We start from the raw sequence: 26,584 nt of genomic DNA, 5'->3' as shown, positions 1-26,584 counted from the left end.
GCCATTTAACTACTTATCCAGAAATTTTCTTTTTGTTTATATCTAACATGAGCACTTGTAACTCCACACTAAATTTTATGCCAATTTCAGAGGTGAACAAATAGTAGTGCTAAATTGAAGTTTCACAGTATATGTACTCTATACATTTGCATGCAGTAGACCTACATTTTAATAGTGAACATCTTTTGGAAAAAAATGAAAATGACATGCTTTGCATAAATGTGCAAGATTCAACGTGTCTTTGTTTACAAGAAATAAATGTATGTATATTGTCTGATAACAAATAAAACATTTTAGGTTCAAAATTTTCTCATCAAATTTACTTTTGTACAATATTTTAATAATCTATATACATTTCTCTAATAATTTACTTATTAAAATTATATGAAAATGATTAAACTTCAATATTTTTTTTAATTCTGACTGTGGTCCCCCTAGAGTTTGCTCTGGCTCCCCAAAAATTGATTTTTACTTGTGGCCCTAGGGGAAACACTGAGCTATCCTGTCACATATTGCAACTAAAACAAAGCTTTTATAATTTTAATGAGAACTTATAATAAATTGGATTGTATTTTGATTGCTAGGATATTTCAACAGTGATGTGCTGTTGTTCCCATGTACTGAACTAGATACCAGAATTATTATAACAGTAAAATAGCATTATGCTTATTATAGAACAGCTGTAACCTTCTCTTTTTGGTCATTATATGATAATGAATTGCTAATTTTGGGACTGCTATAAAGGAAGACTACTATATTTTGCATAATCCGAAACCATGCTCTTTAATCCATGAATAAATACAAATTTACTTTTATTAATATAAAAATTTAATTCACTTAAAATAATGCACATTTCAAATATTTATTCCAAAATATTTTTGTAATTCTTACCTAGATCTTGATTATGAGATTTTTCGTTTCCTTCAATATATAATAAACTGTATCCAGACCATAGTGTAGCCATTCCATTTGGACATTGTGGAATATTTGATGATTGACTATGCCTTACTAAGAGAATACCCATTAAATAATCACCGCCTGGTGATCCTGGTACACCTGGAACACCTGGTGGACCCCTACTTCCTGGTCGACCAGGAGCTCCATTCAGTCCAGGTAAACCACGGTCTCCTTTGAAACCAGGAGGGCCAGGTGGTCCTGGAAGTCCAGCAGGACCTATTCTTCCTTGTTCACCTTTAAGACCTAAATTTTAAAAATAATATTTGTTAAATTCCTAATCACTTGTAGTTCAAGTTTATTTTAATTATGATATCTTACTAATTAATTCTTTATGTGATAGTTAGTTTGTTTGAAAAACTTAAATATACAGTCAAACCTGTTTTTATGCGGGGGATAGGGACCGCATTAAAAAAAACGCATTAAAAAAAATCTCACGAAACTTCACGAATGGCTGTAAATAATAGTTTTCGCAACACAATTAAAAAATATAATTTTTTTATGCGGTGAATAGGGACCGCATAAAAAAAGTCTCACATAGAAAATAACTCAAAACCGTACGAAATAGAATTTATTGACAACAGATGTCAGCACTTGACTGCATCGTCTTGGTCTATCGTCTGTTTTACATATTTTTGTCCAGGTGGTGTTTTGTTGACTTAAAAAGTAAATTATTTCATTTTTCGCATATTCATGCAATAATATTACTATAATTAGTGCATTTATGCTATAATAAGTTTATTTAGCTATAATAAGTCAACGTGAGACATGACGAATCGCACGAGACTAGTCGCCAACTATACCGCACAAATTAAAAATTCGCATTAAAAAAATCGCACAAATAAAAATCGCACATAAAAAGAGCGCATAAAAACAGGTTTGACTGTATATTAATGTAATTTATATGTAAGAAATCTTATATGAACATTGATGTTTAGTTCTGTAAATTTAGACTGAAAATAACAGTTTTCTTCCTATACATTTTAAAATTAATTCCTTTTATCAATAATTTACAGATTTCTTGTTCCATAATCAATTTATTTCAAATTATTACATTTAATAATTTGAAATAAATTGATTACTTTAGAATATTCTCAAAGAAAAGATTGATCCAGAACAAGACTTGAACCCACAATTCCTGCTTACTGTGCAGAACATTGATGTTTGGTTAGCATAATTTGCAATCTGATCTTCCTTTCCAGACAATTAATTTAATTTAGAAAATACACCATACAAGTCATTTGCTGAATCATCTATATAATTAATTAGCTATATTATAGTTCAAATAAAAATCCAGAGGTATTATATGAAATTCATTTTTGTTTAAATATTTTTTTGAACATTTTCCTTCAAGAAAATATAAAGAACAAATATGTTTTCATCCTTTTGTTATTTTTAATGTAATTTAAAAGTTTTCATTTTTTAGGTTTTACTGTGAAATGCATAAATAGCTGATGCTTATCATTAATTTCTTTATATGAGAGCCATATTTTAAAGTTCTTCAACATATTTTCTTTTTAAAGAAAAAGATTCTAAAAATTCTAGATAAAATGTATATTTTAAAAAATGTGTAAAAAATATACACTATTGAAGACATATACAAAAAGAAAAAACCAATATTGATTTTGTTCCAGTGATTGTGAAAGGATGTTTAAGGAGATTGTGAAAGTTGTCCTTTCCATATATGTCTTTAATGGTGTATTTTCTTTTTCTGTAGATATTGCCTATTTGAATAATTTAATTGTTTCTTTTCATATATTTTTTAAACCTACAATCACATGCATAAGGTGGCAATTCCTCATTGATTTTTCATGCATAATTACACCACATATAACTGCTATTCCTTGAATTTGATGATTCTGAAAAATCTTGTGACATGTCTTCTCTGCATGTGCATAATTTCATTGTCATACATTGTTTAGTTTACAAGAAATTGTTTTCTTTACAGAATGACATCCTTCACCAGGATCCCTTATAGGGAGCTTTCCTTTCAATCATTTTCCTTCAAGAAAATATATAATATAAAGATTGAGATGATGACATTATCCCACAATTTGCATAGGCTAATGTGAAACTAGTTCAACTGGAAATGAATGATGGAAAGACTGAGGTATTTCTCAAAAGGACCAGGAAATGATTTTTCTGTATTTTTTGGGGCTGAAATTAAGCTGCAAAAACATTTAAATTGTCGAAGGTCATAATACCCCAGGCTAACTTACAGAGGCAAGTATTCAAGATTGTAGCAACCTGCAGACTGTCATGTCATGAAGTCATCCATAGCATCATGCCTGACCTTCATGTGCATTAGAAATGACATTAGTTCACCAAAAATGGTGTCATAGCAGAAAATCAACAGTTTATGCATGTAATCATGTGAAATAAAGAAAAATTGTACATGACTGCATGTGTAAGGCAGCAGTTTTTGAGGGCCTATAATAAATGTAAAAAATTTTTACATGGATTGCATGTACCATGGATTGATATCATGGAAACACAGATAAGTAAATCTATTTGGTAAAAAATGCCCTCAAAATATAGTGGGTGCCAAAAATCACTGTTACTACATGTAATCACAGGTTAATGGTGGTGTATTTTTAAATAATCCATTGATATGTTATTGATTGATTTTTCCTCAGCAATATATGTGTCCTAGTAATTTTTTTTATAATAAAAAATATGTACTTTTATATTTTATTTTCATTTAATGCACCTAAAACAGGCTTAGTCAACTTTGCTGTAGAAAAGGACTATATGACATTGTTTTGATGCCAGATTGAGCCAAAATACTAAAATTAACTTAATGAAATAATTTTAATGCCTATAATTCAAAGTTGTAGACAAGTTATTTAGGAAAAAATATGTTAAAAAATATATACTTAATTTTTAGTGAAAACTTTTGAGGTTGCAACATTTTGATTGGTGTCCTTTCTCCACAGACTACTATAATTCATTGAGTATTTTTATACTATACGGAGTACTAGAATTCATTCATGGTCTGTGAATTTAAAATTAATCATCATCCTCTATTTAGCAAGTTTCAAATTGTTGTTGGAAAATTTTCTGGCCTCCTTGGCAGTGGTTTAATTTCATCATTAAAATATTGCTGCCATCATATGTTCTTCGCGGATATCTGTTTACAGATTTAGTACTTACTTAGTCATTGATCAATCTCAGTTCATTAGGATCATTCAAACACTGGATAAGACCACCATTCTCATGCTGGCTATGCTGCCAGCCAACAAAATTATCAAACAATAAAATAATAACTAAATAACAATCATTAATTTCATACTGTCACAAAAATGATAGATAAATAAAAATATTTTACCTGGCTGTCCAGGAAAACCATCAAATCCAGGAGGTCCTTGTGGTCCTCTTTCTCCTGGAGGTCCTTGTGGACCTCTCTCTCCTTTCTCTCCTTTTAATAAAGCAGCAGGTGGAACTACTCCTTTATCTCCTTTTAGACCTCTCTCTCCCTTTTGACCTAAATATTTATACATATTCATTATATCATTCATTCGATATACAAAATTATGTTTTATCATTAAAAATTGTCTCAAAGTACTTCCATACAATATAACAAAAGTAACATTTCTCAAACTTTATTTATTTTCATTATTAGTAACATTAAGTAAATTGGAGTAATCACATGCATTAAATATAAAAATGTAATTTTGAAAGTTAAACTGAAAATTTTTAAAATACCTTTAAAAAATATAACAATGAAAAGAATCTTCAGCAATGGAAGTTTAACTTAAGTGATAAATAGATACTTAATTTAAATATTAAAACGGAGCTTTAGATTCTTTTATTTTTAATTGAAACATCCAGATCATAAATTGTTACAAAATTACATTTGATTTCACTATTATTTAATTAAAAATACAATGCAATCCTATAATTCAATTATTTATGATTTATACACACACCATACATATATACAGGATGAAGCAAGTCTAGAAAAACCCTTTTATTTTAATAATATTGACAATTTACTTGCCATATGCCAAGATAGATGCTCCCACTCAATTATTATTTTGGCATATGGAAAGTCTATTTTGTCAACATTATTTGAAATAAAAATGTTTCCCGACTTCTGCCGCATCCTGTATGTCATAAGTAATAGAAGGTATGCAATATGAGATTTATATTTAAGTTATTTTTTATATAAATTTGAACAACTGAAATAAAATAAAGGGTAATTCAGAAAGAATTGTCCAATTTCAAATTTTAATTTTTAAAATTTAACAACACAGAATGATAAGTAATAGACAATTTTCCTTTACATTTATCTAAGTATTTTTACAAATGTTCAATTTGAGTTTCTTTAGTCCCATGTATGACTGGAATTTGCATATTGCCTTGACATTAAACACATTCCAATGTGTCATTGGTAACTGTTTCTAAAGCAGCATAAATGCATTAAAGTTAGCATAAACTTTGGGCATAGGTGGGACAAACTCCTGATCTTTCACATACCCCGAAAAGAAGTTGCATGGGACCTAGGATGGAAATTCCCAATATCCAGAGACCTAGGAGGCCAACTGTGTAACACCAGGTCATCTGGTCCACCGCCACCAAGCCAACTGTGGAGTAGCTCTAGGTTAAGAAAATGACAAACCTATATAAGCCAGTGGAGTGGTACCCCATCTTGTTGAAAAGTTGAGATGATCTTCCTTCAACTCAGGAAAAAGCTAGTTTGTAACATATCCAAATGTAAAGTGCCAGTCACTGTTTCTTCTGTAAAAATAATTTTTGTGCACTTTTCATATCAAAGATTTACAGATATGGAAAGTGCACAAAAAAGGATTCATTTTTGGGTGAGTTCTGTTCATGTGTGATGCATGCATGAAGATTTCTAGAGCCACATTCCACTTTGCCACTTACCGTATTTTACGGACTATAAGACGCATTTTTTTCTTCGAAAAATTGCCTCCAAAATTCAGGTGCGTCTTATAGTCCGTAGCATCTTATAGGTATTTTAAAAAAAAAAATTTAAAAATGCTTAAAAATTAAAGTGCGTCTTATAGTCTGTAGCGTCTTATAGTCCGTAAAATACGGTAAATGGAAAGGGTGGCCTCATCGCTGAAAATGAGTTGGGTGCAAAAATTGTTTGCCTTCATAGTCTCTTGCATGTAAAGGGAGAAGTTCAATCATTGCAGCTCACCACTAAATTTTAGCGGTTGCAAGTTATGCAATTTTTATGGCTTGTAACACAATTTTTTCCTCAACACACACCAAACAGTAGGCTGAGAAATCTCCAATTCTCAACTAGTGTAATAGGTCAATTTCTTCATGCTGCATATAAAAGTCTCTCACTCTTTAAACATCCTCTGCAGATATGTCTGGTTGCCCTAGACTTACTCATTTATAAAGACATCCTGTCTCCTCAAACTGTTAATGTCATCTGAGAATACTCTGAACCATCAATGCATTCATATGGTACTTCCTAAAAACTTCATGCTGAACAGTAATTACTGACTGACATTATTCAAACCATAGCATGCAAAAAGCTTTCTGCTGACTAGATATCATTTTCACTTCTCCAAAACAGCTTCATAAATGACATACTAGCACCATCTATTGTTCATAATCTAAAACTTAGCAATTTAAAAATGATGATAAGTAATACATGAATGTAAAGGACAAATGTCTAATTTTTAGAAATATAAAAGTTTGAAATCAGAAGATTCTTTCTGAATTACCCCGTACAATAACAGACCAAATATCCTACTTCCAAAAAACTGGTTATTTTTGAATTTGATAGGCTGTATACAGCTGTGTTGTGATGCCAGTTCCAGTGTGACTACTGGCAAACAGTGTCTTAAATATAGTATTGCTCTTTACTTTTCATTGCTTATTTTATATTTAACCTGTGTTCAAAGAATTGGAAAATGCAGAAATTCAGACCACTTCTGCTCCTAAGCTTGCTGGATATTTGGTCTGTTACTGTATATTTTTCTAATAAGCCAACATATTTTTATAAAATTTTCTTTTCTTAAATTATAATAGGTAATAATTGTAAGTGTATTTGAATACATTTTAACTAATGTTATAAATAAAGAAATAATTTTTATTTATTTATTGATTATATTTACCTGGAGGTCCAGGAAAACCTGATGGTCCTGGAATGCCTCTATCTCCTTTTAATCCAGGAAAGCCAGGTGCCCCTGTAAATCCAGCTTCACCCTTATCACCTTTCAAACCAGGAATTCCAGGAATTCCACTTGGTCCTGAATATTAACAAAAATTAGTTAATTATTTATTATTCTATGCCAAAATATATTCAGTTTTATTTGTATTAATAAAATATGATGTTTTCATTCATTCTTCAAATACACAATAATATAACAATTTATCCTTATTTTTTAGTTTATAGTGAAACCTCACTTAACAAGCACCTGTCATAACAAGTAATTCGCATAACAAGCAAAACAAATTGTAAAAAAAAAATGACTCACTTAACAAGTGGCATTTCACATAACAAGTGACAAGGAGAGGGAAAGAGTTCCAGATTGTGTGGATGTTATATCAGTCTGTGTTTAGCACTCATTCCGCTAGCATCTTAGTGTTGCTTGTGATCACACATTTTTGTAAACTTGTGCTCAGACATATTACATATAAACATCAACAACCATAGCCCATTATATAATAAACACACCAAACAATATGCCAAATTCTTGGGCTATGTAAAGGCTATAATTAAATACTGTAATAAACTAATTACAGTGAAAACTGCTTAGGTGACCACCTGCATTCAACGGGCAAAAATTTCTGGCATGGAATAGTTTATACATAGTCTTCATATAATTTACACAGGTGGTCATTTAATACAGGTAACGTGACTGCGGTCAGCGATTTTTGGTCCAAAACAACATACAACAACTGTAATAAGTGACCATTTCCATGAATATATCTATTCTAAACTATTGTTTGAACCCATCTTGGGCACTTCTCCCACTCTTGAAATTAGTTGCAGGTGTTAATGGATTAGTCCAGCTACAAAGAAAACTCATTTTCTGTTTATTCGAAAAGTCAGAAAAATGAAAGTCAGAAATCACAGCACTTCGCATGTTTTGGATGCGAAGTGCTGTGATTTGAAGGTCATATTAAAGTTATTAAAGTGAAAATGGCTTATCACAACGGAGATTAGCAGAGAAATTTAACAGTGGGAAAATGCAAATTTTCAAAATTTTGCAACAGAAGTTGTCGATACTGGAGGAATGGGAAAGCAATGGAAACAAGGATAGCAAACAAAAAGAAAGCAGCCAAATGAAGAGATAAACAAATTGATATGGGAGTGGTTTCAAAAGGCAAGTGTTAAACGGATTCCTTTGAGTGGACCAATCATTCAGGCAAAAGGACACAAATTTGCAGAAAAATTAGGGATTTCGTCGTTTTGCGCCAGCAATGAATGGCTGGAAAGTTTCCAAAAGCATCATAACATTGTTTATCGTACCTTGTGTGGTGAAAGTGGTGACATCAATCAAGTTAATGTAGAAGGTTGGAAACAGCGTATTCTTTCAATGATAGATGGATATGATTTTTGCCATGTCTATAACACAGATGAAACAGGACTTTTTTTGTGCCATTCTGGATAAAACTTTAATTGAAAAGGGAAAGAAGTGTTCAGGAGGCAAGATGGCGAAAGAATGCTGGACTGTAATGTTTTGCTATAATGCATTAGGAGAGAAAGAACCAACGTTGATCATTTCTAAGTCACTTTGACCTAGATTCTTTAAAGGTATTGACATTGCAACTTTGGGCGTGACCTGGAAAGCCAACTCCAGAGCTTGGATGACAGCAAACATTTTTCAAGAATGGATAGAAAAATTAAATGAAAAAATGAGGAATCAAAACAGGAAAATTTTACTTTTTCTGGACAATGCCGCCTGCCATCCCCCAAGATTTCACTTTCAAATGCTGAATTGAAATTTCTTCCACCCAACACTATGAGCCACCTTCAACCATTAGATCAGGGCATAATCCAGGAGTTTAAGATACTATACAGAAAAGAACTTGTAAAATTTTTGCTTGTTCGGATAGAAAGTGCTGAAAGTGCAACACAACTTGCTAAACAACTGACTGTTTTGGATGCAGTTAAATGGATTAAAAATGCCTGAAAGGAAGTAAATTCTGAAACTATCAGCAAATGTTTTAGAAGGTGTGGCTTTTTCCCGATGCTGCAGGTGTTCTGGATGCTGAAAATATTTTAGAAATGGAAATTCAAGAGCTTTGTACTGTTGCACAAATTAATGACATTGTAGCTATTGGAATGTAATGAAATCATATTATGAGAAAAAATAATAAAATAGTTTTATTATTAATTAATAATTTTTCTTATTGTACTTCAAAAATACTGTATTTTTTTAATATTTAATATTTTCTTAAGTTAAAATAAGATTAAACTAATCAAAACCAAAGTGATTGAGAGATACCATGCGCTTTTATATCGATGACGTAATACACATAACTGAGAAGCAAACGAAGAGAAACAACTTGAATTAATTATCTCAGAAAAAAGAAAATGTGCATTAATACAGTACTTGCATTTTCTCAATTACAATCTTTAAAATATTGGTATTAAATCTGTCATAAAATCACAATGACTCCTGTAAATCGAGTTATCTGATAAGAAAAAATACAATACCAATATAGCTCTATCGTTGAAAAAATCGCTTATAAATGCTCACCTCGAGTTTTGTTTAGTAGAAATGGCTAAAAAGTGCACAAAATACATACGGAAATATGGTATTACAGTACTACCTGTATTGGACGACCACCTGTCTAAAAGACTACTTTTTGAAGGAACCATGGGTGGTCACCATAGACAAGTTTTACTGTATTTCAATTCTTTTTTTTTTTTTTTGTTTTCTGCAAATTGAATTCGCATTCTAGGTTTGTTCATTCTGTGCTAGAAGAAAAGATGATGATGATGATTCATGCTCCTTAACAATGTATATTGTATAATTTTCTTTGAATAAATGTTATATATAAAATTTTTGAGTATTTTTTTTTTCAGCATGGAATGCATTATCATATTTTACATTAATTTATATGCGAAAAATTGTTTCACTTAACGAATGTTTCATGTTATGAATAAGATTCTGGAATAAATTATGCTCATTAAGTGAAGTTCCACTGTATAATAAATCTAGAAAGTAAATATATATTACTTTACTATAATAATAGTTAATGCTAACTAATGCTCATTGTGTAATTATTCTGCAAACTTGAATGATCTATTGCAGCAGTAGGCAACCTGTGGTCTTCAGGCCAATTCTGGCCCTCAAATATATCTATGGTAATTCAGCTCATGGTTGTTTTCAAAATGTATATACTGTAGCAAACAACATGCAGAATAATATATAATTGTATAATTAGATTTATTGTAACTTTTTATTATACACAAATTCTTTGTGTTGTGTGTATGTCCTCCTTTGAAAAAGATTATGAAAATTCTCAAAAAGAAGGACATACACAAAATAATAATATACAAACAACACAAAGAATTTTTGTATAATAAAATGTTACAATAAATCTAATTATACAATTATATATAATTCTGCATGTTGTTTGCTACAGTATATACATTTTGAAAACAACCACGAGTTGAATTACCATAGATATGTGTGAGGGCCAGAGTTGGCCTGCAGACCATAGGTTGCCTACTGCTGCAATAGATCATTCAAGTTTGCAGAATAATTATACAATGAGCATTAGTTAACATTAACTATTATTATAGTAAAGGATGCAAATTTATCAACTCTTTGTAGAACTTTTAGAATTTAAAAAATATTGTTTCATGATACACTTGATAATGAAACATATATCTTGTAAATTTGACAAATTAATTCTTGATAGAGTTGAATTTATCCTTCTATTCTAGGAACCCAAGGTTCCTTTCACTATTCTAAAAATAAAGGAAACTTAATTATACAGTAATATACAGATTTGTGTATGAATATAGTTTAAAGTACTTAAATTAAGATCGTTTTATTTATTTGAAAAGAAAGAATAAATTATAGTTATATTTACCAGGTGATCCCTGAGGTCCCTGTTTTCCAGGTAAACCAGGAGGACCTGGCAAGCCACGCTCGCCTTTAAGACCTGTTAAACCAGGTTCTCCACTATCACCTTTCAAACCAGGAAAACCATCTCTACCACTCACACCTGGTGGACCAGGAAAACCTGCATCGCCTTTTTCTCCTGGGAAACCAGGTGGTCCTGGTTCACCTGGCATTCCTTGTTTTCCAGGCAACCCTGGAAAGCCTGCTTCTCCTAAATTCAAGAAAAAGAACATTAAAAAATTATGACATACATTGCAAAATAAATTCTAAATATTTGAACTAAACAACTATAGTTTCAAGCAGATAACCTGTGTTTAATCTTCTGTTGTGTACAATATAAAATTGTAAAGATTTTGGCACAATGTATCAAAATAATTATTTTTTAAGTTTGATTATAAGCAAATATTTATGAATTCTTACAGTATATATTAGAAATATTATTCTTTCTGATGTATTGTTTAGTTTGAAATCATTATCATTAATACAAAACAATAAAAAATTCAAATTAACAAATTAATCTTTATTATTCTCATTCTACTCTTATATACTTTTTCTACTTTCCCATGGAAAAATAAAAAGCTACAAGTATAAAATTGATTTATCTCTATTTTCATATTGCACAAAGAATTTTCTGTTTACAAAACATTTATTATGCTTATATTTATATACACATGTTTACATTGAAAAACTCTCTATGCACTAAACAAATTGCCATTCTATGTTTTAGCATTCATATTTTGTCAGTAGCTTTTTATTTAATGGCACATTGCAGTCATTACATCCTTTCCTTTTTTTGCTTGTTTAGCATTCAATATTATTCATTTCTTTAATTATTATTGGCATGCATTGCTTGTAATACAATACTAATTTCTAAGCAGTGGTTTTACAGGATCTTAATAATAAAGAGTAATTAATCTAAATACTATTTCTTGAATTCATTGTACATACCAAAAAACCAGGCAATATTTTAAATTTTCAGTATATAGTGGAAAGAAGCAAAATATATAAAAATGATTTAAAAAAGGAGATTACTGTGTATTTTGAAGGTTTTTCAAATTTTAAGAATTAAATTTACCATCAAGAATGAGAAAATTAAGCTACTGAAAAGTAGGCATGACTACAACTTTTCATTAAGAATGCCCAAATTAAAGTGCACAAGGCTTTGATAATATATAATGGTTTATGTCAAGGAGATACTCTTTCCATTCAATTTAACATTTGTTTGATAGAGTAATGAAAGATGCTAATGTTAATCTGAAAGAAAAAAAAATATCTGGTATACATTGGATCCACAAAGTGCTCACTAAGCAAAAGGATACAGGAACACGAATATGATATCGCCAACCAAAGGCATACCACCATCCTAGCTGCCTATGCCACTGACCCCGAAATACAAGCCGACCTCCATAAGACCAAATTGGTAAAAATGTCTGATCAGGTTCAACACCTTCACAACCTGGAAGTGTTAGAAATATACAAAGCCGGCCTGGCTGGCAACTGTATTAATGCAAAGGATGCCGCTAATATTTCATATGCATGGAGGTAGTGCTATGAAAAAACAGGAACAACACTAGCAAGTAGCTAACATTTCTACATCAGTAATTACATCTTATTATTTGTGTGTGATGATGTAAGGATATTTTTATCACTATTAGCATGTACGGCAAAAGTTATTTTCCAATGTTTAAATATTTTGGAATTTAAAATAATTTTTAAACACATTGAATTCTGGTTTCAAATTTATATTGGTCAATAGCCTGATGAAGACCAAGTTTATGGTCAAAAACGTTTGTTTTGTTTAAATCTGTTCATACTGGGATATATAAAAGGTTATTTTTTTGTGTGTTGATTTATCCTTCCCAGGGATTGTGTGAGAAGTTGTTAATCTGAAAGATTATCCATCTTTGATGGATCCCTACAATTGATGAAATATGTAAATGATCAGAGGTGGATTAAGATCAATTGAGGCTCCAGGCACAGAAGTAAATATTGGGCCCCTTAAAAAAAGAGAGAGACAGGAAAAATAAAACTACATGTTAACCATATTTTTAAATAAATAAAAAATATAATGTACTATTAATGTTATATGATATTTAAATTTTATTAGAAATATATCATATTCAAATTTTACTGCTGATTGTAAACTTGTATGTAATTAAAATTGCACATATGAAACCAAACTTGGTATCATTAGAAAAAAGTATAAAGTTGGGGTTTTGCAGGGCCTTCAGAAATTGGGGCCCAGGGCATGCGCCTGGTATGCCTGCCATTAAATCTGCCTCTGTAGACGATGGTCTTGATAGCATGTGCTGCACCAAGACTCTTGTTACCATATTGTGAAACACTAAAATGAGGATATCCCAATCAACTTAGTGTCCAGAAAAAATTTTATAACTCAGGAATTATAACAACACACCTTTACTTTTGGAAGCCTTGTGACTTAAATGAAATAATAAATTATATTAAGCTAAGAATTTGTTTTGGGGCATTATCAAAATGCCTAATAGCAAACAATGTTAAAAAATAATGTGACTTCCAGAAAGCAAATGTCTTTTCCCCACTTTAATGTTGAGCCCATGTATAGTTTTCACTAGACTTAATTTTTTTAATTATTCATTATTGGGAATCAAGTAAGCAATTGTTTCAATGAATCTAGATGGATAAACTGTAAACAGATGACAAAAGCCAACACTACATGTGAATGAAAAACAAAGCCACTGCTAATTAAGATTAGAATTGAAACCAGAATTGAAATAAGAAACACAAAGCAAAAAACAATGCTCTGAATGTAATGCTGGAAGTAGAAACACTACTCAGTTGTCAAAGTACAGTAGAGAGTCGTTTATCCGAATCAATTGGGGACTGGGGTTATTCGGATAACCAATTATATACGAAAAAATATATTAACATGTCCGATGTTGAAATTTTTCTCCATTGCGTGTCACTTCGTGTTAAATTTTCGTCGATTTTAAGCCTAACTAAAATTTTTATAATAATAATCAAGGCTATTGTATCGTTAAAAATTATTTCTTTATTTTGTACAAACAAAATAAATATATTGAAAAATATAAAAACATAAAAATTATACTTTAGAAGTAAATCTAGTATCAGAAACGTTCAATTCAGCATGACACAGTCTGACTGGAAAGCTTTCGGATAACCGGTGTTCGGATAAACGACACACTACTGTAATTGCTTCTGAATTCTAAATTTAATGCTAAACTGTTACCATTAAAGATCTTCCATTTTTACATGGGGTATTGCAAAATGAAAAAAAAAAAAATGTTTAATCATTGAAAATGTGGGCAAAACATGGAATTCACAAAAATGTGCAGACAGTAATTTTTACCACCAAATACGACTGTTTTTACATAAATAAGAGTGTATCGTAAACCTAACCAAGGATTCAAGAGATTAGTGAAAGTAGCATTTGAAATGGGTCTGGTTATCAATAAAAAAAAAAATGACAAAATATATGATCTGCAATAGAGATGATATTAATCTATCTGATATCAATAAATTTATTGTCAATCAGTACTGTTTTGACAGGGTATTTGGGATCTAAGAATCTATCTATTCTGACAGGAAAAAAGATTATATATATAAGTAACCAGTTTATGCTTAACAATGGCTGAAAGTAGTATGTAGATTCCAGCTTTTGGGATGTTTCTATGTAAGTAACCAAGGGAAATTTCAGTTGTATCTCCAGTCACAGGAAAATTTACCAAATTTTGTTTAAGTTTTATTGTGGCTTCTATGGTTATAGAATGCACAATAACATTGTGACAGTGTTCCACTAGGTAAACAACATTATGATTATATTTAACTAGCTGTTACCCGCAACTTCAGCCGTGTGGATTTTGCAAGAAAACACCATTTATATTCAATATTTCAACAACCATAGTAATTGTTATATAACACCTACCGCTGAGAATGATGAGAATTGCTGAGAATCAAACAAACTGTTTTCAACTTGATCAATTTTCTGGAACATATACAATCGTTCTATAATCAAACCAATACGCAATAACAAATTCAAATTTAAAACAGTTCGAACATTTGGTTAAAAAATCAAAATATATAAAACTTTTTATAACAACGTCTGAAATGTTATCAATTTAATACACCTAAGTATTCAATGAAGACTAAATGTAGTTAAAAACATTGTAGTTAAAAACAATGTAGTTAAAAAATCACATCTAAAATGGTTCAGTAGAAGCCATTCTTCAGGTTAAGCCTTAATGCTTTCCCTCTCCCCCACGGGGGAATTTCAAAAAATCCCTTCTTAGTGTGCGCTTTCATGACGTACCCTATATACCAAATTTCACCTCTAGGTTCAGCGGTTTGCTCTGGACAAAGATGAATCAATCAGTCAGTCAGTCAGGACAAGTAATTTTATATATTTAGATAAAAAAGACATTTATAAAGATTTCATTTCAAAGATTAACCAAACTAAGGTTGAAGTAATTTTAAGAGATTATAATAAACAATATAATTTTTAATAAAATCACTGTTATGAAGAATATGGTTAAAGTAATTTTGAAAATTGAACAAGTGGATAGTTATAGCATTTATTATTTAGATATTTCCATAAAGGTAGACAAAATGTTTTGACATCAGTTTATAAAAAGCCAATGGCAATCCTGTTCCATTTCAAGTCTAAAGATCCATTCAATACAGGTTAGCTTCACTTACAGTGCTGTTACATAGAATCATCATATAAAATTGTGACCTCAGGATCAGTACCTCCTTGGTACCTTGTCAGACTGACACCAGTGTCTTTTCGGACAGACACAGAAACTGGGTTGGCCGCAAATTTCATTGCGTGAGCGGTCACACTTGTAGGCTTCCAGATTCGGAATGGAGGCGGAAGGAAACGACTGGAGGAAGTACACTCCACAACACTTAACAAAAATACCCGTTTATTGATGGATATTATTTACAAATTTTATGACAACATTTCAGAAGCTAAGCACAATGGCTAAAAAATTTAATATAGATGCTTAGCACAATTGCCAAAAAGAGAGGGATAAACCTATCGTGACCCTGACCGAGAGAGAGCTCACAGTAAGTTCACGAGATGATAAATACCTTAAAATACTCTTAAGTCCTCGACGTATCGATGTGACGTAGGTGTAAAAGTTCAGCAACTCAGTTCGGAGAGTTTTCCTTTTTGTCTTCTTGGGTGGTGGCAAGTGACGACGGCTGGAACAGCAGGTCAGAACACACACACACACACACATTTTAAGAAAAAGTTGATGACAACTGCTCCAAATTGTCAGTACCCTCTCCCTTTTATTAGGGACACTCCTCCTGGGTTTTTCCCATGACTTGGTTAAGATTTTTAGTATTTTAGGACCAATAGTCAAATGTTCACTTGTTGGTTCCAGGTGACACATTGAATGTGTCGCTTTCAATAGGGAAGTAAGTCCGTGGGAAACAGTTTAATTGTTTCTTGGATGATTTTTCTCTAGAAAAATTTGTTTGAATAAATTTTTTCGTCAGACCTGGGCTCACAAAATCATTACTCAGATTATTATTCATTTTCTTATCCAAAGGACTTATTGTCTCCATTTATGGATGATCTTATTGCTAGGAGAGTTGTTCATCTTGCTACCTTTTCTGCAGAAGGAAAGAAGAATCTCTAGCAAGATGAAGCATCATATATTTTTTTCCACAATGAAGAGTATGCTAAAGAAGTTGACCATGTCAGAAAGACTGCTCAAATTATTTCAAAACATCACAAACAGTATTTGAAATAAGAAATCTCTTAGGCCATTGGTTGCAAAATATGTTAAGGAAACAAAAATGCACTAGGTTGTTAAGTTAAGGTATGCTTACAACCTAGTGGTAAGCATAACAGGAGAATATAAATAAGGGTAAAATTGTTACACAAAAATCCTCTAAGATTTTTTAAGGAACAAAAAAATAGTTATAAAGATCAAAAAAGTGAAGTTTACAAAATACTAGTAGAATAGTAGAATAGCAGTAGGCAGAAAAAACATCATTGGGTAGTATTTGGAAGTATTACAGGAAATTTATGGATAGATTGAAAACAAGTAAAAAGGCAAAACAAACACAGTACTGGCAGAAAAATCAATAATTAATAAAAAATATATTGGCTAAATGCAATGATACAGAAATTGTTGCAGCTAACTCAAAAACATCCCACTATGAATTGCATAAAAACCTAATTATTTGATACCAACAGAAAGTTAGAAGATAAATAATTCAATGGATTTGAGTATTTACAAAAGTCAACACTACAAAATGAAAAACCAATAATATAGACTGAATGAAAGTTTATTTACACATAGATTAAACAAATGTTTTCACATTCTTATATTATGCTAATTAATAGTTTAGCAGTTACATGCTGCAAGTTATTTTTGTTTTTATTTTATTTATTCTTTTTGTTGTTTCTGATCTTAATTTATGTCATTTTAATATTATGTTCAAGTTTTTCTTAACATAAAATTACAGTACATTCCAACTATTGTGTTCTATACTAAAAATGTTGTTCATTAAGTTTGAGTCATCCCTTGATTAGAATATTTATAAATATTCTAATATTTAAAATTTTTGTTTATTGACTGATAGTTGTTTTATGCCTTTTATATTCAGTTCTGAAATCATTATTAAGTTTGAATTTGACAAGATATCAGTCAAAAAACATTTTATCTAGTAATAAACTGACTCCTTAAAAATTATTAGTGCTATGTGTTATGAACAATCAAAAAAATTTTGTTGTTCGTTAAGCATTTGTATCTTCCATACACAAAGTTTAGGAGGTTCCCTCTCGGAATTCTAATTTTTGTTTAAGTTATTTTATAATTACATCTACAATGCAGTGAAATAGAAATATTTTAATGTTTGAGATAGTACCTTTTAAACTGAATATCAGTATACAGAGATTTAATTTCCATTCTAGCAATTTTCTGTGAGGTATATGTCATTATAAGTTATCTGCATGAAATTTCAGTAATTGTTTTTTAAATTGAAGTTTTTACTTAAATCTAAAATACTTTTGATTTAATAAAATTATGATACATTGTGAAATTATTTTCAATCTGATCCTAATCTAATTTGTAAAGTAAAAAAAAAAACAAGTAGTTTTATAGATTAAACACTTTGTATAATGGAACATTTCACGTATATCTTATTTATTACAATGTAAAAATTCATTGTAATTAAACAATTTTACTTATTTATATTTATCATATTATCTAACCTTTTTGTCCTGGATATCCAGGTTGCCCATCATTTCCTGGTCTTCCAGATAAACCAGGTTCTCCCTTAATAGAAAGTCCTGGTATACCAGGTATACCAGGGGGACCCTGGGGGCCATGATCACCTGAAAAATACAGGATGATTATTGTTAATTCATCTATTAATCATAATTTGAAATAAATTTTTATTTTTTCATTAATTATGAAATACATCTTTTACCTGGAAGTCCTCTTGCTCCAGGTTGACCAGGCATTCCAACTAATCCAGGAAAACCACGCTCTCCCTTTTGACCTGTAAATTGTTAAATTTTTAATGATGTCTACCATTTGTGAAAGCAGTATATTAGTTTTGAGAAAAGAGCAATTATGATTCTAAAATAATATTTTTATGTCAAATAAACAATATAAAATTAATACCTGGGAAACCAGGTGCACCATCAAGTCCTGCTTGTCCTTTTGGACCTTGTGCACCTTGTGGACCAGGATAACCTAAGTCTCCTTTGTCTCCTTTTTGACCTCTTTCTCCTATAGTTATTATTTTAACTTGTGTTAATTCAATTAATTCAGATTTTAAAATGTTTTAATAAAAATCACCTTTACAATTAATATTTATTTTAAAAATCTGTAATCAATAATATTAAAATTATGCATATAGAAATTTTGAAAAGAAACATGCAATAAAATTATATAGGTAAGTTAATGAAAATTATTACATGTTGGAATTCATTATCTTTGTTATCTTTGAGACCTGACAAAAGTACTGCATTGCAGAAACAAAAATGGTTTGGTATGTAATAAATTTGTGTTTCAAATTAGTGATTTTGGTCATTTATCAATTACTAGCAGATAAGCCTGGCATTGCTCAGGCAAAAAGTAATGATAGCAAAGATTAAGATTATTACATTATAGCCAATATTACCCATTTTCACAGAATGCAAAAATTAGATCCCCTGTTTCCAGACTAATTAGAGAATTTTTAGATGGGTCTAAAAATATGTTCGATTTCCAATAAAAATGTAAAAAAACTGCATCTGTGCCTGTAAATCTTACACGCCACTTTCTCTTAACACTTCCCCCTGTGGGGAAGTGTTAACAATCTCTCCCCCACAGGGAAATTTCGAAAAATCCCGTCTTAGTGTACATACCCTGTTAAAACAATCAAAAACACAAAAAACTGCATCTAAAATAGTACATTAGAAGCCGAGTTCTTCAGGGTAAGTCTTAATCCTCTCTCTCTCCCCCATGGGGGGAAATTTCAAAAAATCCCTTCTTAGTGTACGTTTCCATGACGTACCCTAACTGTGTACCAAATTTCAACTTTAACTCCTAACCATTTGGGCTCTGCACTTAATAATAATACCCATCTCGATTATATATATATATATATAGATTATAAAATCAAATAAAAAATGCTGCATCAGCAGGATATTTTAAAAAAATGAAATATCCAACTTTTTATACAACTCATCTAAATCACATGGAAATGAGAATGAAAAAATATATTTAACTGTGATAAATCAGAATTATATTTTTAAAATGCTGTAAATAATTCTTATTTAAATCAGAAAGAAGACAATTACAGCTTTAAAGTCTCAAAAAAAGAATGAAAGAATTTTTTCAAACAACTGGTTGCAGATACACACACATCTGAGCTGTGTTCAGTAACACAGAATGCTAGTAGAAAATAAGAAATCTAATCAGCTAGGAAGGCAGAGCTGAATGGTGTGCTGAGTTTGCAAGTTAGACTTATTGTGTGTAAAAATGATGAATGATGTAATCACCATAATTTTATGATAAAATAAATTACCACAATTATCATAATCTTATGACCATTATAAAAAATATATATATTTATACCATCATGAGCAACCATCTTGCAAATTGTATGATGAGACAAAAACAATGATATCACTAATAGAATTAACAAAACTGAACTAGTTAGAATTCTAACAGTGGAAAGAGTCAAAAAGTAGTTAGAAATGAGTTCAGCATTGCAGCATAACTAGACTTAACAAGAATTCTGTAATACTGAACATGGCTCTGGTATCTAGGCACTGCTAATATTACTGCCCTAGTGGAGAGTATGAAAATTAATGGCAACAGACTCAAAACTGCCATTTATGGGGATTTGTTGAATCATAGGAAACTAAACTAAAAAGTTCCAACCTATACAGTATATTGTAATATCTAGATTGCATATTTGAATTTTGCTTGATAGATGACATTTGTGTTTGTTAATTTTTAATGGAAACTGTTTAATGGAAAGAAGTTTTAGTCAAAAATACTTATAAACTGTATTGAAATAAACTGAATTAAACTGAATTTAATTTAAACAATTAGACAATATGTATATTATATAACTTTTATAAATACATAAAAAGTATTACCTGGTAGACCTGGAATTCCACCTTCTCCTTTAATACCTTTCAGTCCATTTAATCCTGGTAAACCAGGTGGACCAGAAGGTCCCCTTTCTCCTTTTAATCCAGGGCTACCATGAAATCCTGCTTCTCCTTTATTTCCTTTTTCTCCTGGAAATCCAGGTAATCCCTGACCACCTTTTTCTCCTTTCATTCCTGGAATTCCATCTAAGCCACGTAAGCCAGGCTGACCTGATAAACCTGGACTACCCTAGGGTAATAAAAAATAAAACCAAATGAATAAATCTTGATTAAACTTTTGTTTTCTGTAAATGTCAAATACTTAATGAGTTTACATTTAAAAATTTAGAATTTTGATGTGTTAATTTTGGTTTATTAAAAGTATGGGTAATTTAAGTGACAGGCAAGTTTTTTAATTAAAAGATTGTCTTTTGGTCTAAATTTTAATGTCAAATTATCATAATTTTCCAATTCTGACAATATAGAATATAAAATTTTTAATTCAGTTGCCAATGAATTAGAAGTTGTTAAATTGTTAAGTCAGATTATCTCTGTTGATAGAGTATTAGCTGGCTTTCCCAAAGGTCAGTAAATCCAATTGGCCAGTCAGTTGCCACTTTGATTTTAAGGATTTGATCATGTAATTTTGGAATTATATCTACCTTCTCGCCTTTCATTCCATGAAATCCTGGTAATCCATCAAGTCCTTTTGGTCCAGGTGGTCCAATTAGACCTGGAAGACCTTGTGGACCTCTTTCTCCAATTGGTCCAGGAGGACCAGGAATTCCTCTTCCAGGTAATCCTGGGTCACCTTTCATTCCAGGAAGGCCATTGAAACCTGTAAATAGCATTTAATTTAATATGCACTTCTTTAAAAATAATTTTTCCCTAATACAAATTATTTTTACTGTTTTCAATCATTTCTTAAAATATAAAAACAATTTATTTTTTCTTTAATTTAATTGTTAGATGAGAAGGGGCTAAAATACTTTATCATCATCAACCCAATTCTATTAGAAATGTAAATAAACTGCTGGATTATTTGTTGTACTGTAACACAACTAATTTGATGATTAGAAATAAAGTAATTTGGCTATAGTTAGCTTTTCTTCCAGAATATTCTGAATTTAAATTTAAAATTTATTTCTAATATATGCTAAACATCCTGAAGCCTGATACATAGATACTCAACCAAATGATCACCTTAATCAATCAGGCTATAGATCCACTATTATTAATGATTAGATACTAATAATAGCATTTTTATAGCCTGATTGATTAGGCAATTATTTGGTTGAGTATTTATTTCTAATTATTAAATTTATCATTAGATGGTGGTCTAACCACCTACCTATAGCCAAATTGTTTTATTTCTAATTGTTAAATTAGCTATATTACAGTCCAATAAATAATCCAGCAATTCATTTGACATATCCAAAACTTTTTTCCACTATAATATATTACTTTTAAAAGTATTTTCTATAAATTTATCCTCAAATTCTCACAAATGTTCACTTACTTAAAATTTAAACTTGACAATTTTTAAAAGAAAGAGAATTAAAAGTTAAATAAAAAAATGACAAATATCTACAAAATTATACCAAATACACTCATCGTTAGTAAATTTTCCAATATCATATTACGATAACATTGATAAATATATTATTTTACTGTTATTTTTATGTTAATATCCATTGTTTAGATTCCTGTAACATTAGATGATCATATTTTGCATCTTTTACAACTTTTTTAATAAAAATTGATCTTTAAAACACATATATTGATGATATAATAGAACTTTATTTAACAAGAAAAATACTTTTGCCTCATTTACTCTCAAGATGTCTTCTGTCATTTACTCTAATTTTTGAATTTTTCCAATGTTGGGAATATGTTTTGTCCATTCTAAGATAAATCTTCACTCAGTTTTTTACTTGTATGAAACAGAAATGTGTCTTACAGCTAATCCATCTTTAATAACTTCTGCATGCCTTGATAATCCCTTATTTCTAAATATTTTTAAAATACATTGCCTATTCTAATCCATTTCCAATAAAAATACATTTCACGCTTTCATTTACATTATAGTAGGCCGCTGTTTTCCTTTTTTATTTTATAGACACTTAACTTAAAAATAGACACTTGTGTTAAATTAGCTTTAAATTTCAAATAAAATAAAATCATTACATTTCATGTAGCTAATAATTTACCCAGCCCTTCAATATTTCTTCCAGCAATTATTTTCTTATTGAAGCACTAGGTAAATTTTGAATTATCTCATTTCCAGCTTCTGTGAATATTCAATGTAGTATTACAATTTTTCATTAAAGAACATTAATCTTAAATAATAGGTCTAAGAAAAAGAGGAAATTAGTCATACATAACCAAACTTTCTTTTTTTTTAAATTATAAATTAACTTTTTGTAATCTCGAGCAAAGATGTCCAATACCTATGCAATCATATTCGATTATGAAAGCCATCTTTCTGATGATGAGGTTGCACTTGAAAGCATTTAAAGTACAGTCTAATTTTTCATGTTTGCTATTCCAATTGTATTAATTCTTATAAAGGATTTTTATTGAAATTTTATTTTACTTAAGGTAAAAAAACTTTCAGTAAAATAAAAAAACTCTTTATTATCTAATCTCAAATTACAAGTAAAACCGTAACCAGATAAGTATATTTAAATTTTTCTATCCAATCACCAAAATTTATTAAACCATTCTTTTTTATTCCAATAACATAAGTATAACATAACATAGTTATATAGTTTCAACTTCAATAATATATATATAATTTTCATTAATTTTATATTGTCATGCTTTTTGATACAAAAAGCTCTAATCTATTAATTAAATCAACAATCTGAAATGTAATCATTCTGAAACTGACATATTGAATATTGGTCATATACAATGAAAAGAGTATTAAAATTATTGGAATGACTAACAAAATTTAAACAAGATTGAATCATTTCAGTGCTCAAAATGAAGAAGGAGAAGAGGAAGAAAATATGAATCAATATCATGCTCATTTTGACATCTTTAAATAATCATAGTTTTAATATCCTTCAATATAAAATGTAGATTATTAGTCATCTATGCCAGACTATTGTATAATTTAAACAAAAATTTTCAAAATTACGTTATATGGAATAAGATGAAAAAGAAGCAAAAAATTTATACATCTTCATTTCTTTATACTATATTGTCCATTGATAACCATTTCTTTTTTGTTTTTAGGGTTTGAGAAAAGTGAAAAAAGTTACCACTATGCTGGGAGTAGCATCAGCAATAACCATTGTATTTGGCATTGTAATGATTCTTGATTATTATTAAATAATGAATTTTAAAATATTTATCAACTATCACTTAATTTTACAGATAAATTCGTATTAATTCAACATATCTGAATGCATTTTAATAAATTATACACAAATCATTTATTGATTGAATTAACTGATATTATACTTCAAGTTAATTAAACAATGAAGTATAGCATAAAAATTTAATGGATAAAATATATACAAAAAAAAAATTAACAAAGTTTACTAACATAAATAAAAATATTATAAATAATATATCTTACCATCTCTTCCAGCTAAGCCTGGAGGACCTGGTTTTCCAGGTGGACCAGGAATACCTTTTTCACCTTTCGCAGCAGCTTCTCCAGCATCTCCTTTACGTCCTGGTAATCCAGGGAAACCAGGTTCACCTTTTACACCAGGACCACCTGGTATGCCATCTAAGCCAGGTAAACCATCTATCCCTCGATCTCCTTTTTCTCCAGGAACTCCAGGAAATCCATCTCTTCCTTGATTTCCAGGTTTTCCTGGAAATCCTTCAATACCAGCAGCACCTTTCTCTCCTATAATAATTCATGTATATAACAATTATAGATTCTATTTGAAAGATTTCTGATTATTAAAATATTAAATAATAATATAATATCATATAAAAATTTGAAGAACAAATATGCAAAGGAGTGTAATAATTTTATTAATTTTGTAGAAATAGTTTCAAACTTTATGATTCATGTTCAGTTATATATTCTGTACATAGTTGTACATGCTACTACTTTGTAAATAAAATATTACAGTAAAAATTTATCTAAAATTGCATGAAAAAAATGGCTAGCTTTGAAGGTGATTTAAAGTAAATGTATTTTTGTTGACAGCATATGATTATTAAATTAGCATAAAACATGAAAAATGTGATGCAAAAAATAAATGCATTTTATTGACCTTGCTGGCAACTATATTTTAGTAAGTGTAAAAACAATATGAATTATAAACTTTGTACTGTATATGTACATGTATAACAGTGTACATTTACATCATTACATTAAACAACACATACATCCTTATTAGATTTTGGACTTAAAATGTTTTTATCATTTACAATTTTTAATTGCATATAATCCAAAATTAATGTTTGTTTTATTATTTGTTTTACTAATCTTATGTACTTTGAAATAATCTCTCGTTCATATTTCTTTTGAACTTCATCTAGCATGTCAATGAGTATCTGAGTGCAAAATTCACAAGCTACAGTCTTTATGTTTAAAAAGAAAGCATCAAATGGAAATATAAAGGTTAAAAATGAATCAATTAAAGAGAAAATAAAAATAAAAATTATATAATAAATATGGCTATGTTTGATCCTGAGGATGGGCTACTAAGATAGCCAAAAACATTTGATAAATAAAAAGTTGTTGCTGGAACAGACTACAACTCTAAATATGTTATATTAAGGTGACCAACCATCCTCCTTTAGGGAGGACAGTCCTTCTTTTGTAAGTTCTGTCCTCCCTCGAAAAGTGTCCTTCTACATGTCCTCCTTTTTGATATTTGAAGACTAATCTGTAAATCTCCATATTTGATTGATGCCAAGCCGATACGTTGCATGTAATGTGATGTGATGTGTTTGTATTTGACATGACAGTTCATCAAGGCTTGGTACAGTGCAACAAGATGCGATTGTGAAATGCATGTGCTCTGCTCAGGAGACCTTGAGAGAGTGCACTGCATGCAAGTTGCTTTGTTTACTTCTTACTGAAACACAACATGGCACATACGCATGCAGTAGAGATTATTATAGTGTATTATTGTTGCAATGAATAAAATGTTTCTTTTATTTACAATATTTTTTCCTTCGATTTATTTGTGTCCTCCTTTTCATTGTAAAAAAGTTGGTCACCTTAGTAATAAATAAATATCAAAAGTTTCACACTTATGACATATTTACAAAATCTTTAACAAATTTCTGTTAATAAACAATTGCTTTAAATATTTGGGCTATAAATCCACTATTTTTAATAATTAATACTAAGTAAGTTGCTACTAGAAGTGGACGTTAGGCACCATCTCTTATCTAAGTTAATAATTATAATTTAAATAATTTATTAAATAATTTAGAATCATCTGGAAGAAAAGAACTGGACCAGGGCGGGGCTTGAACCTGCAACCTCTGTTTTCCATATGGTGTGCTTGCTAGTTGTGTCTCCTGGATTAGTATTAATTATTAAAAATAGAGGATTTATAACCCAAGTATTTAAGGCAATAGTTTGGCTATGTATCTTGATGTTCATATTTAAATATCATTCTGATTAAAAAATTTTTTTAAAAAATGAACATATTGTAAAGAATTTATTTTCTAAATTTAAAAATATTTGTGTACTTATGATTTGAAAAAATAATACTAATCATTAAATTTCTTCTGAAAGTAATTCTGAAAATTTTTTCAACTTAATTGTTGGCAAATACCTTTTAATCCAGGAAATCCATCTAGACCTGTAGTACCTGGAGGACCAGGTGGACCTGGTTTTCCATCAAATCCTCGTTCACCTGGAAATCCTCTATCTCCTTTCTCCCCAGACTCTCCATTTAATCCAGGAAGTCCTGGAACTCCAGCCTCTCCTTTATCACCTTTAAATCCTGAAATAAAATAT

The 26,584-nt window shown here is 30.0% G+C and overlaps 1 protein-coding gene across 3 annotated transcripts in view; it reads right to left on the bottom strand.

The window, feature by feature from the left end:
* Positions 1-26,584, bottom strand: part of Col4a1 (Collagen type IV alpha 1) — a 118,090-nt gene that overhangs the window by 5,855 nt on the left and 85,651 nt on the right. For all 3 annotated transcript variants that reach the window (XM_067287071.1, XM_067287072.1, XM_067287073.1), the window contains 11 exons: positions 26,400-26,570; positions 24,224-24,502; positions 21,297-21,472; positions 20,641-20,884; positions 18,671-18,778; positions 18,474-18,545; positions 18,256-18,378; positions 10,993-11,235; positions 7,053-7,187; positions 4,283-4,438; positions 892-1,200 (listed from right to left, as the gene is read on the bottom strand). In XM_067287071.1, the coding sequence (XP_067143172.1) occupies positions 892-1,200; positions 4,283-4,438; positions 7,053-7,187; positions 10,993-11,235; positions 18,256-18,378; positions 18,474-18,545; positions 18,671-18,778; positions 20,641-20,884; positions 21,297-21,472; positions 24,224-24,502; positions 26,400-26,570 (2,016 nt within the window). The remainder of the gene's footprint in view (positions 1-891; positions 1,201-4,282; positions 4,439-7,052; positions 7,188-10,992; positions 11,236-18,255; positions 18,379-18,473; positions 18,546-18,670; positions 18,779-20,640; positions 20,885-21,296; positions 21,473-24,223; positions 24,503-26,399; positions 26,571-26,584) is intronic.

Source organism: Centruroides vittatus, unplaced genomic scaffold, assembly GCF_030686945.1.
Source record: "Centruroides vittatus isolate TY-2023 unplaced genomic scaffold, ASM3068694v2 scaffold_435, whole genome shotgun sequence".
NCBI lineage: Eukaryota > Metazoa > Arthropoda > Arachnida > Scorpiones > Buthidae > Centruroides > Centruroides vittatus.
Note: the sequence above shows the minus strand (reverse complement) of the source record. Positions and strands in the feature narration are given on the sequence as shown.